A 13,478-nucleotide genomic window follows, 5' to 3' on the forward strand; every position below is an offset into this window, starting at 1 on the left:
GCCGGCTGATCTGAGACCGACGCCTGTAGCTGAAAAACACAGGCAAGCACTGAGAATATTCCTTAACAATATATAGGGGAGACTACCACTGAAATTAGGACTGACTCCAGCCTAACCCCCCAAAAAAACAAAAAACATTAAATTGAGACATGAACCAATGCTAACAAGCCATGATAGATAAAGGTCTTTTTTTTTAAAAAAAAAAGAACAAAGAACAAAGTCCTTTTCAGAGAAGTAACTTCAGAGAAACTGCTTTTTGTTTTTGACCTTTTAAAAAAGGTCAGTTCAAAATATGCTAGCCCTGTCACAGGCCGCACTACATACACAGATGTTTAGTCTGATAGGCTGTTTCACCTTCATTTGCACTCTAATAAGGAGGTTCTCTACCTCTCCAGTCAACCAATCTGCATATTTTAATAAAAAAATTATAACAAGATTAAAACATTTTAAACTGTATTTTATTCGGAGTTATCCATTGCTGAGAGCAAACAGTGTACCAAATAGTACACTAAACCTAGAAGAAACGAATTCAAATGAAGTCATGTCAACCAAAACAACCCTTCATGGAAAAGCAAATCATGCACTTATCCTGAAAAATGTTTAAGCCTTAGCAGTCACAGTTTGTATTTCACGCCTTTCTGAAGGAGAGAAAGGTGAGCTAATCAGTTGTAAGTCCTAGAAATAGTTCCTCAGAATCATCTCTAGAAACACCAGAAATGTAAACAATAATCAGCTGGAAGCAGATATATCAGCTGAGAAAAAGGAGCTTCCAGGATTTCCCTCTCCATGTAAAAGCAATCAACTCCTATTTTTAATCTAGCTCTGACGCAAACCTCCAGTCAAAGCTCTCTCTTTCAAAGTTAGTTGACTTGATTAACTGTAAAAGAACTGTTTCAAAAGTCAGATATAAATGGAAGTTACGAAAGATTCAACGATAGTGCTCTAGCCTAGAAGAATGAGATATCTGAGAGGCAGAAAGGTAATAAAAGAAAGGTAATGCAGAGGTGCAAATGGTAATGCACAAGTCCCTCTACTTGGGAGATGAGGAAGTTCCCTATATGGAAAACAACTACCACCACTAAATTTTTACAGAGAAATTGCATCTAAACTAAGCCTCAGCCAAGCAAGACTGCGGTGGGTACCACTTGGCGAAAACATCAATCATCAACATCACTTGGGCAGACTAGCCCAAAGGACTCTTACCTTCCTAAGGACTTTATATCAGCAAATTCATCCACCACCAGCGATTCTAGAGACTGGCCAAAGAATAGCTTCCCAGCTGAAAATAAGCTGAGAATGCAGGTGAAAACAGCACCTCCATATATGCATGGGGGGGGGACACACCTAAAAAAATGTTTCTTCCTTCAATGTCTGACTGAGTTTATAATACTTAACTACTTCTGGTTTTTAATTGTAAAGACTCTGGGAGTGGAGAGGGGATGAAAATGCCCTGAAAAGTAAAAAGAAAAGTCAGCACTCTTCTCGGGGGAGCTGCCTGTCACCCTTCCTTCCAATCAGTAATTTTTAATTCACTTAAAAAACGGTAGTGACTTTTGGCAAGGAACTCAGTAAAAACACACAACTCTGAGGACACCACCAAAGAACTAACAGATAACAAGCTTGGAGAAAACGCTGCTTTTTGTCTCCCGCCTGGGATAAAAACAGGAACTTTACAGAGAACCCTCACGACTGCATAAGCTCGATCACATGCCCACCACAGAGCACTGCTTGCCTTCATTGTTGTCCAAGGGACTTCGCCAGTAACAGAGGCTTGATTTATCCCATTCTTGTCATTCTCAAAATGAAACCAGCCCTGCTTATACCAATCTATTGTCAAAAGAAATGCCAGAGGGATTTGCATAAAACACCTCTCAGACTCCCAGCGGGATTTGCATAAAACACCTCTCAGACTCCAAAAGGTGATCAGATGCGGAAAATCCAGTCCAAATAGAGACACTAAGGAAAAAACCAGATGACAAAGGTGGTCGTTCTAAAAGCAGCACTGTGTTTATCTCTGAGTTAATGCCACTGCTTCTAATCTTCCTGTGACCCTAAATGGCTCACCGTGCTTCAGTCTCACTCCTGTCACCCGAGAGGCAGTTCGCATTGTTAAAGGAGGAGGAAGAAGAAATGCTGCGCATTTCCCATGTGTCTTTTTTTTTTTTTTTCTTTTACCGAGGGATGGAAGCAGTGAAAGACAGGCCTATCTTTCCAAAGAGAGGAAAGGAGAAAGCTGTCAAGACACACTACCGGCAGCCCTCACCCCCACCCTTCCCAGACACCGGGCAGCAGCAGGAGGGTGCAGCTTTGTCTCAGATTTTGGGGGGCAGGGAGCGCAGAAGCCACCAGGGCCTGAGGAGGAACTCTTCCCCCAAGCCTTTGCTTCACCCCTTCCAAGAGAAAACAATGAAAGACACGGGTAAACCCACTTCAGGTGTTGGGAGGAGGTGGGAAGACAATCCTGAGAGCCAGGGCCAGATTTCCTGCACTCTTCTCCACTCCCGGTACCGCCAGCAGGGCGCGCGGCGGCCACCCGCTCTCCCCACTCTCCCTCGATCCGCAGGGCGCCCGGGGCACGCGCTCCCCCGCCCGGCTCCTACCCTCCGAGAGCTCCAGCTCCAGCTCCGCCAGCTGTGCCCGCACTTCAGGCGGCAGCGCCGCCACCGCGGCCGGCGAGGGCTCCAGGCCTCGCTCCGCCATCCCAGCTCCGCAAGCCACACTCCGGAAGCCTAAAGAGGGGGCCCAAGGAGGGACGGACTGACGCGGGTCCACACCCCGGCTACAGGATCCGGCTCCGGCCGCCGAGCGCCGCCAGCGCCGCCGCAGCCGCCACCGCCATGAGCGAGGGTCACGTGAGTGCGACAGCCCCGCCCCCGGGCCGAGAGGACGCACCGCCTCTGCAGCCTCTTCTCTCTGAGGGCTCGCGGGATTGCGGCGACCTCTACTGGGAAGCACCTGTAACAAAACGAACCCAAGCCGCTCGCCGCGAATTTTCTGCAAAAATGTTCAGTCAGGATTGGAGCGAAGCTTCTTGCCAAACTCCCTCTCTCTCTCTCTTTTTTCCCCTTTTCTTCTTGTGTACTGTCGAATGGGATCCGACTGACACAGGAGGACATTGCCCCTCCTTCTCCAGAGTAGCATCTGGTGGATTCGAACCACGCGACAAAATGTGTCCAGTCAAGGTGTTGATGTGCACTATTTACCTGTTATTAATTCATGAGCAAATAATTTTTTTAATTTATTTTATTTCATTATTTTTTGTGTGTACCGTCAAATCAGATCTGACTGGTACAGGAGGAGATTGTTCCTCCTTCTCCAGCAGAGCATCTGGTGGATTCGAACTGTGTATCTCTGAGATTGGAGCAAGTAATTTTCAGAGTGTGAACCTTACTTTTCCCTGCTGTTGTTCAGTTGTTTCCTTCACTCAATAGCGTGTACTTTTGCCTTGCACTGCCGCATTTTCCCCTGATTAAGACCTCCGCATTTTTAAGGATTTAAGACGGAATACTGTATCAAAAATAACTGGCTGACACTGATAACTATCAGGAAGGACCCTAGGAACAAGAGCCAATGATAATAAAGAAGTTCAGGCTACGCTACAGAAGGCAAAGGCAAAAAATAAAGTCTCAAGAATTGATGGAATATCAGTTGACATGTTTCAACTAATAGATGCAGCTCTGGATGTACTCAGAAGTCTATGCCAAGAAATTTGGAGGATAGCTGCTTCGCCAAATAACTTGAAGAGATTGGTATTTGTTCCCTTTCCCAACAGAAAGGTGACTGAACAGATTGTGGAAATTATTGAACAATATTATTAATATCACGTGCAAGCAAAATAGTGCTGAGAATTATTTTTTTTAATGGCTAGAAAAATATATGACCAAGAACTGCCAGAAGTTCAAGCTTGGTTTTGAAGAGACCGTGTCACCAAGGATTTAATTGCTAATGTCAGATGAATCCTGGCTGAAAGCAGAGAATACTAAAAATATCTATTTGTGTTTTGACTGACTGTGCATTTTAACTAGGCATTTGACTGTATGGATCATAACAAGCCATAACTAACACTAAGAAGAATGGGAATCCCACAACACTTAAATATGCTCTTCCAAAACCTATACCTAAACCAAGAAGATGTTCGAACAAAGCAAGAGAACACTATATGGTTTAAAATCAGGAATGGTGTGTGTCAGGGTTGAATCCTTTCTCCATACCTATTTAATCTGTATGCTGAGAAAATTATTCAAAAAGCTGGACTCGAAGAATGTAACATCAGGATCAGAGGAAGAGTGATCAACAATCTGGGTTATGCAGATTACACAACTATGCTTACTGGAGGTAAGGAGAACTTGAAACACTTAACTTGCAGAAGATCAAAGACAATATTAATTATATCTTTTTTATTAATTTTAATGAACATTTACAGATATTTTAGATTTCCATTCAAGAAGACAAAAAATTTCTTCTCTTTTTCAGAGGGTTTTTTGAGTGTGTTTTAGTCTTTTCTTATAGGTATTCCAAAACTCTTTTAATTTGATATAAAGAGTACCAATGTTTGTATATGTTTCCAAGAAACTACTGTTAAACTATGTAGTTGTTGCTGTTATATATTGTCATGTCAGAACAGACCCATAGCTACCCTCCAGCAGTGTTTCAGAGGCAGAAGATTGTATGGGAAGAGATTGTCCATCTTTCTCCAGTGGAACAGCTAGCAGATTTGAACTGTGTGCCTGTGGGTTGTTCTGTAGGTTCTTACCACTAAGTTTCCAGAGCACCCTCTGGTAAACTATGTTGTTGTTGTTATGTGAGTCGCCTGCAACTCATAGAGACACTCTGTACAACAGGTCTAAAACCTGCTCTATCCTGTGCCAATCTTACTGTCTTCAACACACGTACCCCCATTAACCCAGTCACTGAATCAATCCATCTAATAGAGGGTCTTCCCTCTCAAGCATCATGTCCCTCTCCAAGGACTGATACATGTCCAAAGTATGTCAGACAAAGCTTCAGAATCCTTGCCTCAAAGGTGCAGCCTGTTTCACCCTCTCTAGGACAAACTTGTTTTTTCTCCTAGCAGTCCATGATATATTCAATATTCTTCTCCAGAACTACAGCTCAAAGGCATCAATTCTCATTCTGTCATCCCTAGTCATTCATTGTCCAGCTTTCTGATGCATAGCATGCAATTGCAAAAATCATGGCCTGGATCAGGTGCACCTTAGTCTCCAGACTGACATTGTTGCTCTTCAGTAACGATTCCAATTGCTGGGAGATGGGTCATCTGGGGAATTCTTCATCTGTTTATTTGCTATCTGTGTTAGGGTGATGAGAAAGCTAGGTATACTTTGGAGAGGTCTCTGACAGCAGACCTTCCCTATGCAATTCGTCTTTTTATTTGCTGGCTGCTGATATCAAGAGTGTTGTTTGTGGCGCCAAGCAAACTAAAGCTGTTAACAATCTCAATCTCTTCACCATCTATCTATCATGATGCTGTGAATCGGCCAAGTGGTGAGAATCTTTGTTTTCTTGATGTTGAATTTCAAAGCGTATTTAAGGCTGTAGTTCTTGACCTTCTGCAGCAAGCGCTTCAGGTCCTCCCCAGTTTCAGCAAGCAGGGTTGTGTCATCTGCATAACGCAGATTGTTGATGAGTCCACCTCCAATCCTGATGCCAAGTTTCTCCTCATAGAACCCAACCTCCTGGATAATCTGTTCCACATATAGATTAAGAAGGTATGAAGATAGGACACATCCCTGGCATACAGACAGCCTTCCCAATTTTTAATCATGCAGTGTTTCCTTGCTTTGTCTTGGTAACTGCCTCCTGTTCCAAGTATAGGCTTCACAAACAAAAGCACAATCAAGTGTTCTGGGATTCCCATTCTTCTCAACGTCAGCCTCAATTTGTTGTGATCCACACAGTCAAATGCCTTTGCATAGTCAATGAAACACAGATAGACATTCCTCTGATACTCTCTGCTTTCAGCCAAGATCCATCTAACATTATCTATATTATCCCTAGAACCATGGCCTCTTCTAAACCTAGCCTGAAGATACTTTAAATTGTTATGCATTTTCTTTTATAGTAGTGACACTTTTTAAAAAATGGCAGGTCACAGTTTTCATTTCCCTTTTATACATGTCCATATGTGGTCCCTTTAGGAGAATAAAGTTGGAATCAGCTCATAACTGACTGCTCAGCAAGTTCTCTGGGGCTATAAGTTGCATGAGAGGAGAGTCCCAGTCTTTCTCCTGTGGAGCCTCTGGTAGACTCAAACCAACGGCTAGTTAGTAGTTTGGGTTAGCAGCAAAACCCCCTGCAGACCAGGCCACCAAAGCTCCCTTATTTAAGGTCTCTTACCTATTCACTAGGGAGTTCAGATGGCCTAGTCTGTAGGGAATTGCACTACTAAACCAAAGACTTTGCCTCTCTGACAGTCGGAATCCATAAGCTCCTCCAAGGGCAAAAGATGGGTAATCTATTCCCGGTTGATTTACAGCCTTGGGAACCCAAGGAGAGTCAGCTACAACTGATCCCAACTTAACATTAATGAGTTCACTTAATCATTAGGAACTTCTAAACACTTTTTTAAAATTTTCGTAGACTATAGGTGGGCAACTCTTCTGAAGTTGAGAAAGATTTCTGTTTAAAAAAGAAAAAGAGAATGTTGTATAATGTCTGGTAGAGGGGTATACTTGGACATTTCCTTTTAATTATAATAAATTTAAGGAAAACCTGTGGGAGTTTATGCACATTTTCTATTTTACATAAGAACTTCTGCAATTGTTTTTAAGGTTGAAAATTCTTTAACATTCCTCCCATCAAAGAGGTGAAGGCATGTCACCTTGTCTTGAATCTGAATGGGATTATGAGTCTATTGACTGGCAAATTATATTAATGAGCTCTGTATTCTATCAAATATGGCAGAGTGACACTGTGATTTCCAATGTTAAGTCTAAAAAGGCTATGTCTACCTGATTTTCTGAGAAAGCTTTAGTATCCAGAGGTCATGGTCCTTCTATTTCTTTCCTTTCCTTCCTCCCCAACAGATAAACTAAAAGAAGCCCACATGTTAAGACCATGTGTGATGCTCTGGCTCATACCCCCCAGTATACCTAGCCTTCTAATCACCCTAACTCAGATAGCAAATAAACAGATGAAGAATTCTCCAGGTAACCCATCTCCTAGTAATTGGAATCTTTCCAGACAAGGTAATATGAAGCAGAAACAGCTTACCCCTCTAGCACCTTGTCCAAATCTCTGACCCACAGAATTATAGTAACCTGGTCCTTCTTATGTCACTAGGTTCAGGGTGGTTTGTTATGCAACAATAAAAAGGCAAAAATGGAGGAAGGAAGTTACCTTCCCAACCACCCTTCTCTCTTTTTACTTGCAAGCAGATCATACCAATCTTTACTGAAGCACATTGTGCCTGCTCCTTACTCCCCACCCACTCCGCAAGTGTGTGAGTCAATCAAATCCAACGGGGACTGAGGGAACTGTTGGGAGATGAGCTTCTGGGGGAAATTTTCCTCCCTTGTGAAAGGTGAATGAATAGAAACTGCCTTTCACTTCTTCCTGCCCTGTTCAATGGCCAAACAGTCATCTTGCATCTATCAGGAGAAAGTTAAGAAAATCAATGAAACATAACCTGGATCTCGACAGAATAGGTTTGCTAGGATATCCAATCTTGAAACCACTTATACTAGAAAATAGTTTTAAATATTTTTATTCCATATTATGGTTATAGCCTAAAAGCATCCCATCTAATACTGAATTTGTTACCAAGAAATGGGATACTTCAGGTGAGTAAAACACAAATTTGCCTGAATGCAGTTGCAAATGTATTGTAAAGGTATTGTTGTTGTTGTTATGTGCCATCAAGTCGTTTGCGACGCATAGCGACCCTATGTACAACAGCCCTAAACCCTGCTCTATCCTGTACCAATCGCACTGTCTCTGACACACCCATCCTGATTACCCCAGTCACTGAATCAATCCACCTCATAGAAGGTCTTCCCCTCCTGCACCATACCTCTACCCTACCAAGCCTGATGTCCCTCTCCAAGGACCTGTCTCTCCTTACAACATGTCCAAAGTATGTCAGACGAAGCCCCAGAATCCTTGCCTCCAAGGAGCAGCCTGGTTTAACCCTCTCTAGGATGGATCTGTTTGTTTTCTTGGCAGTCCATGGAACATTCAATACTCTTCTCCAGCACCACAGCTCAAAGGCGTCAATTCTCCTTCTATCCTCCCTAGTCATTGTCCAACTCTCTGATGCATAACAAGTGATTGCAAAGACCATGGCTTGTATCAGGCGGACCTTAGTCTCCAGAGAGACACTGTTACACTGTTACTCTTGAGTACTTTAGAGAGGTCCCTAACCGCGGACTTTCCCATTGCAATACGTTTTTTTATTTCCTGGCTGCTGGTGCCAAGAGTGTTGACTGTGGAGCAGAGCAAACTGAAGCTGTGAACAATCTCATACATATGTATGTATTTTAAAGGTAGACTGGGCTATTTTGCTATTGGAAATTATTAGAAAATATTAATAACTCATGCAATATTACTCAAAATGGCTGACTGTGGAGAACATTATGCTGAGTGAAATGTCCCAGTCACAAAGGGACAAATATTGCATGGTGCCACTGTTGTAGAATGGGACTGTCCTTGGGGTTGGGGAGAGACTGAGTAAGATGGGTTCAATAATGTATGCTGCTCTGAAACAGAGAAGGGAGAAAACTGTTTAAAAGAGATATGTGATTAGGTATTTCGGTCATGACAGGAGTCTAGAGCGATGGCTACATGGTGGAGTGGACCTGGGGGAGGGTTTGTAAAATAATGAAAGAATCTTTTCTTTTACTTTTCCAAGAGGGTAATATCTGGTGGGGAGGAGCCTTGGGAGGGGACAAATCTACAACAATGAATGAATGGAAATCCAAAGCCTCTGTAAATTTTCACTGAAATTAATAACAAATTTAAATTAAAAAAAATAATTAAGTTAGAGTAAGGATGGCAATGGAAGCACCTTACCTCTGTAACTTGATTTGTGCCACTATTAGAACCTCTACTCAGAATATTATTGCTTTTCAATTTTTGACTCATGCACTTTTAACTTGTTAGTTAAAGTTGTATCTTCTAGGCTGCAACACTTCCATGATACATCTTCAAGGATATGAACATGTACGGCTAAGCACAATTGGTAACAGTGCATCTAAATTCCAAAATCAATCTCCATAATAGTCTATGTGTTTCCTACTGCTAAAGGGGCCCTTTAGAGTAGTGAGAGAAGACCTTCACCCTGAAACCCACAGTGTCCCTTTTCAGCAGGAAGTAGCTAAGAGAATATGCCATCCCCTTTTCCTTATGAATCAGGGTGAAGTCTCTCTCAGGGAGGAGTGATAGGGAATGGCAAGGGACACACTGACAAAGGAGATTAATCAGAACTGGCTTTGATAAGCACTGTGGCAATTGGACAATTAAAACAGACATGGGGAGGGGGAAGAAGAACGAACTGGGGAGGAGAGTGGAGAAAACAGTGCAACAATGAATGAATGAAAACCCAAAATATCTGTAAATGTTCATTAAAACTAATAAAATTTAATTAAAAAAAGAAAATATTAATATTTCAGAATGGGTTGACACTTGTGATTTTCAGGAAATTAGCAAACAAAACAAGTAGTCCAATGATAAACAAGCTGAAGGCAGTTGGAAAACTTTGGCTTTGTTAAGAGATGCTTTTTCAGGCTGTAGTCCAAGTCAATACAGATGACAGAATGGAGAATTTTTTTGGCTTGGCAAAGTCAACCTTTCTTATACTCAAATTGAAGCTAGTATAAATAGATACATGATGAAATTTAACCAGATAAATGGTTGGGAGAGATTTCTGAAAGGCTTCAAGACTTCTCACTGATAATTTGTCTGATAAAAGGGATAAATTTAGAAATTAATAAAACAAGTCTAATAGGAAAGATTAGGCTAAGAGTGGTTAGTATTTTCCTATATGAGGTCATTAATTTCAAACTGTCTTATCAATCGTTTCAAAGAAAGACCTTTAAAACGAAGCAGAAAGAGGATTGACTGAGCAAAGGGATCACATGTCTTAGACAGGAATTCTAAAACCTCAAGGCTGCCAAGATCATGAGCCATCACATAGAAAGAAAATGTAGCTATTGTTGTTAGGTGCCATCCAGTTGAGTACTACTCATAGTGACCCTATGAACAATAGATCTGAACCCTCTCCTATCCTGTGCCATCTTCCCATTCTCATCAATTCTGACACACTTGAGCCCATTGCTGCAGTTCCTGAGCCAATCCATCTCATTGAAGGTCTTCCTCTCTTCTGCTTACCCTCCACCTTTCCAAGCATGATGTCTCTTTCCAAGGAATAGCCTCTTCTAATAACATGTCCAAAGTATGAGAAATGAAGCTTTGCCATGCTTATCTTCAAAGAGCACTCTGGTTTCACATTTTCCAAGACATATCAGTTTGTTCTTTTGATAGTCTGTGAAATATTCAATAATCTTCTCCAACATTACATCTCAAAGGTATCATTTTTTCTTCTGTTGTTTTTATTCACTGTCCAGCTCCAAGATGCATATGAAATAATGGAAAAGACCATGGCTTGAATCAGGCACATCTTAGTCTTCAAACTACCACAGATTATCTGTCAATATGTCATGCTATTAGTGCCTGACATATTGCTGTGATGCTCAAAATTATGCCACTAGTATTTCAAATCTGGTGGAGAGTCCTGCAAATACCTTTTATAAGAAGCATTAAAGGCAACTGTACAGATGGGCCTTGCCTATTGGAATTCACAGAAATTAAACCCATCACATCGATAAAAAGAGAGTGTAGAAGCTCATTATGATCAGTCAGAACAAGGCCAAGGTTAATTGTGGAACAGACTACCAATTGCTCACATAGAAGTTCAAATTGGAAGTAACAAAAATAACAGTACATCCCCAAGAGCCAATAGGAGCTTGAGCATATTCTACTTGAACTTAGAGGAGTTGCAGTACAACATCAAGGGCATCACATATTAAGAAAGCAAAAGGTGCTGCATAGTATTCTATTGTGTGAATGTACCACTATTTCAGCACTCAGAAGCAATGATTTTGGAAAATACTAAATAACTTGGGAGAGGCTAGAGAGCATTATTCTGAGTGAATTAACACAGTCTCATAAAGATAAATATTGCTTAAGACCATTATTGTAAAAACAGAAAAATAGTAAAACATGTACAAGAACTCATAGGGAGGAGAGGGAGTTGTGGGAGGTGGCTACACGGGGTGAAACTACAGGGCTGCACAGTTTGGGAAAGATCTGGGCAAAAAGAGTAATTATGGACAAGGTCCAATTGTGATTTATTTTCTAAAACATAATTCATGAGAATGATTGTATGAAACAAAACGTATATAAACTTTGTAAGAAAAACAATTTTAAAAAATAATGTAAAATATTTTTTTAAAGAAAGCAAAACATTGGTGCCTCAGTTCTCATTTATAAGGGTATATTCCAAATAGTGAAATAGCTGGGTCATATGCAATTTCTATGTTCAGCTTTTTGAGGAAGCACCAAACTGCCTTCCAGAATAGTTGCACAATCCCACCGACAATGTATAAGAGTTCCTTTCTTGTCACATCCTCTCCAACATCTATTACTTGCTGCCCTGTTAAACTTTGTGATTTGTATCTTTCTCATGGCTAAGAAGGGAGCCCTGGTAACCTACTGCATAATTAATTGTGTTGCCAACTCCAAGGGAGGTGATTTGAACCCACCACTTGCTCCTGGAAAGAGAGATGGACAATCTCCTACTGTATGATCCAACTTGTAATTTTAAATTCAAATTAACTGTCAAAGTTATGCACCTCCCAAGTCTATGACTTTGCCTAACAGAGTTTAATAGTGGTTGTATTAAGTAAATCCTTCAAAATACTCAACATTAAATTCAATTTATAAATTTGCAAATACATTAGTACAAATTCTTAAGAATTTCAAATTAACCGATTTAAGAACAGAAGGCTTGGTAGCCAATAACTCTTGTGAGATGACAGAAAGACTGAAAGAAGCCTAGACTTGAGTTCAAGTCTTTAACTAATGACTAGATCATCATAGGTGAGTTAATAGATGGGAATTTCAAGACTGAGTGATGCAGGATTCTTCCTGCACCTGCTACAACCATCACAGTGTGACTGACTCATGACAAGGTCTGCCCACAATCTCTTCATTTGGAATGGGGACACAGCCAACATGAGTGCAAACACCTATCAGCATAACCCTTACTTTACTCCTTCTAAATGATGCATGGGTCTCTCAACTGGGGCACTTTACTGACGCTTCTTTCTGGTTCCATGACTCACAAACAGTAATTTGTTTCTCCATCCAAAGACCATGCTTTTGTTTTCTAGAATATCAGATTACTTTATTTCCATTTTTTACATGGCCAGCATATAATTTGAAGCATTCCTATTGGAAACAAACTGGCTGACAATATTCTTGGCAGCATGTAACACTCACTTTTACTGCAAGTACTAAATAGCAGAACGGAGCTCTGGTGGCCTAGTACTAAGGAGTTGTGCTGGCAACCCAAAGGTACACAGTTCAAATCTATCAGTTACTCCATGGGAGAAAGATGGGCAATCTCCTCCTGGGCGTCTAACTACCTCTAAAAACCTGCTAAAGGTTCAGCTATGGGTTGGTTCTGACTCAGTGATACACAACAACAAAAAAAATAGGAGTTTTTATTAGACTTGCTGTTCTCTTTTGAAGACAATAGGAAAGTCAAACACTTTGATATCTGTATGAGACTAAATAAAAATAGGAACACTGAGGCTCACAGAGGTGACCAAAGGCTGGTCGAAGGCCTACCCACTCAGCAAGACACAGGAAGGGCTACTTCAGGTCCAGCACAGGCAGCTCTGAGGTGTGGGCACTGAGGCCTGTACAGAGGGCTATAGCACCCCTGCTTCCATGGGATGTGGCCAATATCACATTTGTATTGGCAGCAACTGATAGCATGGTTACAACTCCTGTGTTTTGGCTGGCTAGTAACAATGAGCATTTTTTTCCATGTTTGGTGAGATATTTGTGTAGTCTTAATCTAACTTTAGGATTGACTTATTTGTCCTCTTCTTAATAAATTGTTGAATATAGAGGCTTTGTCTTGGGGCTAACAGTTCAACTCCCTACACACAATGCAATCAGTTACATTGTTTCCAAAGATATACTTCTAGGCAGTTGTTGTTGTTTTGTTGTTGTTATGTGCCGTCGAGTCACTTGCGACTCATAGCGACCCTATGTACAACAGCCCTAAACTCCGCTCTGTCCTGTGCCTATCGCACTGTCTCCAACACTCCCATTCCAATTATCCCAGTCACTGAATCAATCCACCTCATAGAGGGCCTTCCTCTCCTGCACCGTCCCTCCACCCTCCCAAGCATGATGTCCCTCTCCAAAGACAGGACCCTCCTTAAAAC

The 13,478-nt window shown here is 41.4% G+C and overlaps 1 protein-coding gene across 1 annotated transcript in view; it reads right to left on the reverse strand.

The window, feature by feature from the left end:
* Positions 1-2,848, reverse strand: part of DIP2B (DIP2 disco-interacting protein 2 homolog B (Drosophila)) — a 303,253-nt gene extending 300,405 nt beyond the window's left edge. Inside the window, exon 1 of the mRNA XM_006900236.1 lies at positions 2,601-2,848. Within this exon, the coding sequence (XP_006900298.1) occupies positions 2,601-2,700 (100 nt within the window). The 5' untranslated portion in view covers positions 2,701-2,848. The remainder of the gene's footprint in view (positions 1-2,600) is intronic.
* Between the last annotated feature and the right edge of the window lie 10,630 nt (positions 2,849-13,478).

This window comes from Elephantulus edwardii, unplaced genomic scaffold, assembly GCF_000299155.1.
Source record: "Elephantulus edwardii isolate Elephantulus edwardi_28Jun2011 unplaced genomic scaffold, EleEdw1.0 scaffold00278, whole genome shotgun sequence".
NCBI classification, from domain to species: Eukaryota; Metazoa; Chordata; class Mammalia; order Macroscelidea; family Macroscelididae; genus Elephantulus; species Elephantulus edwardii.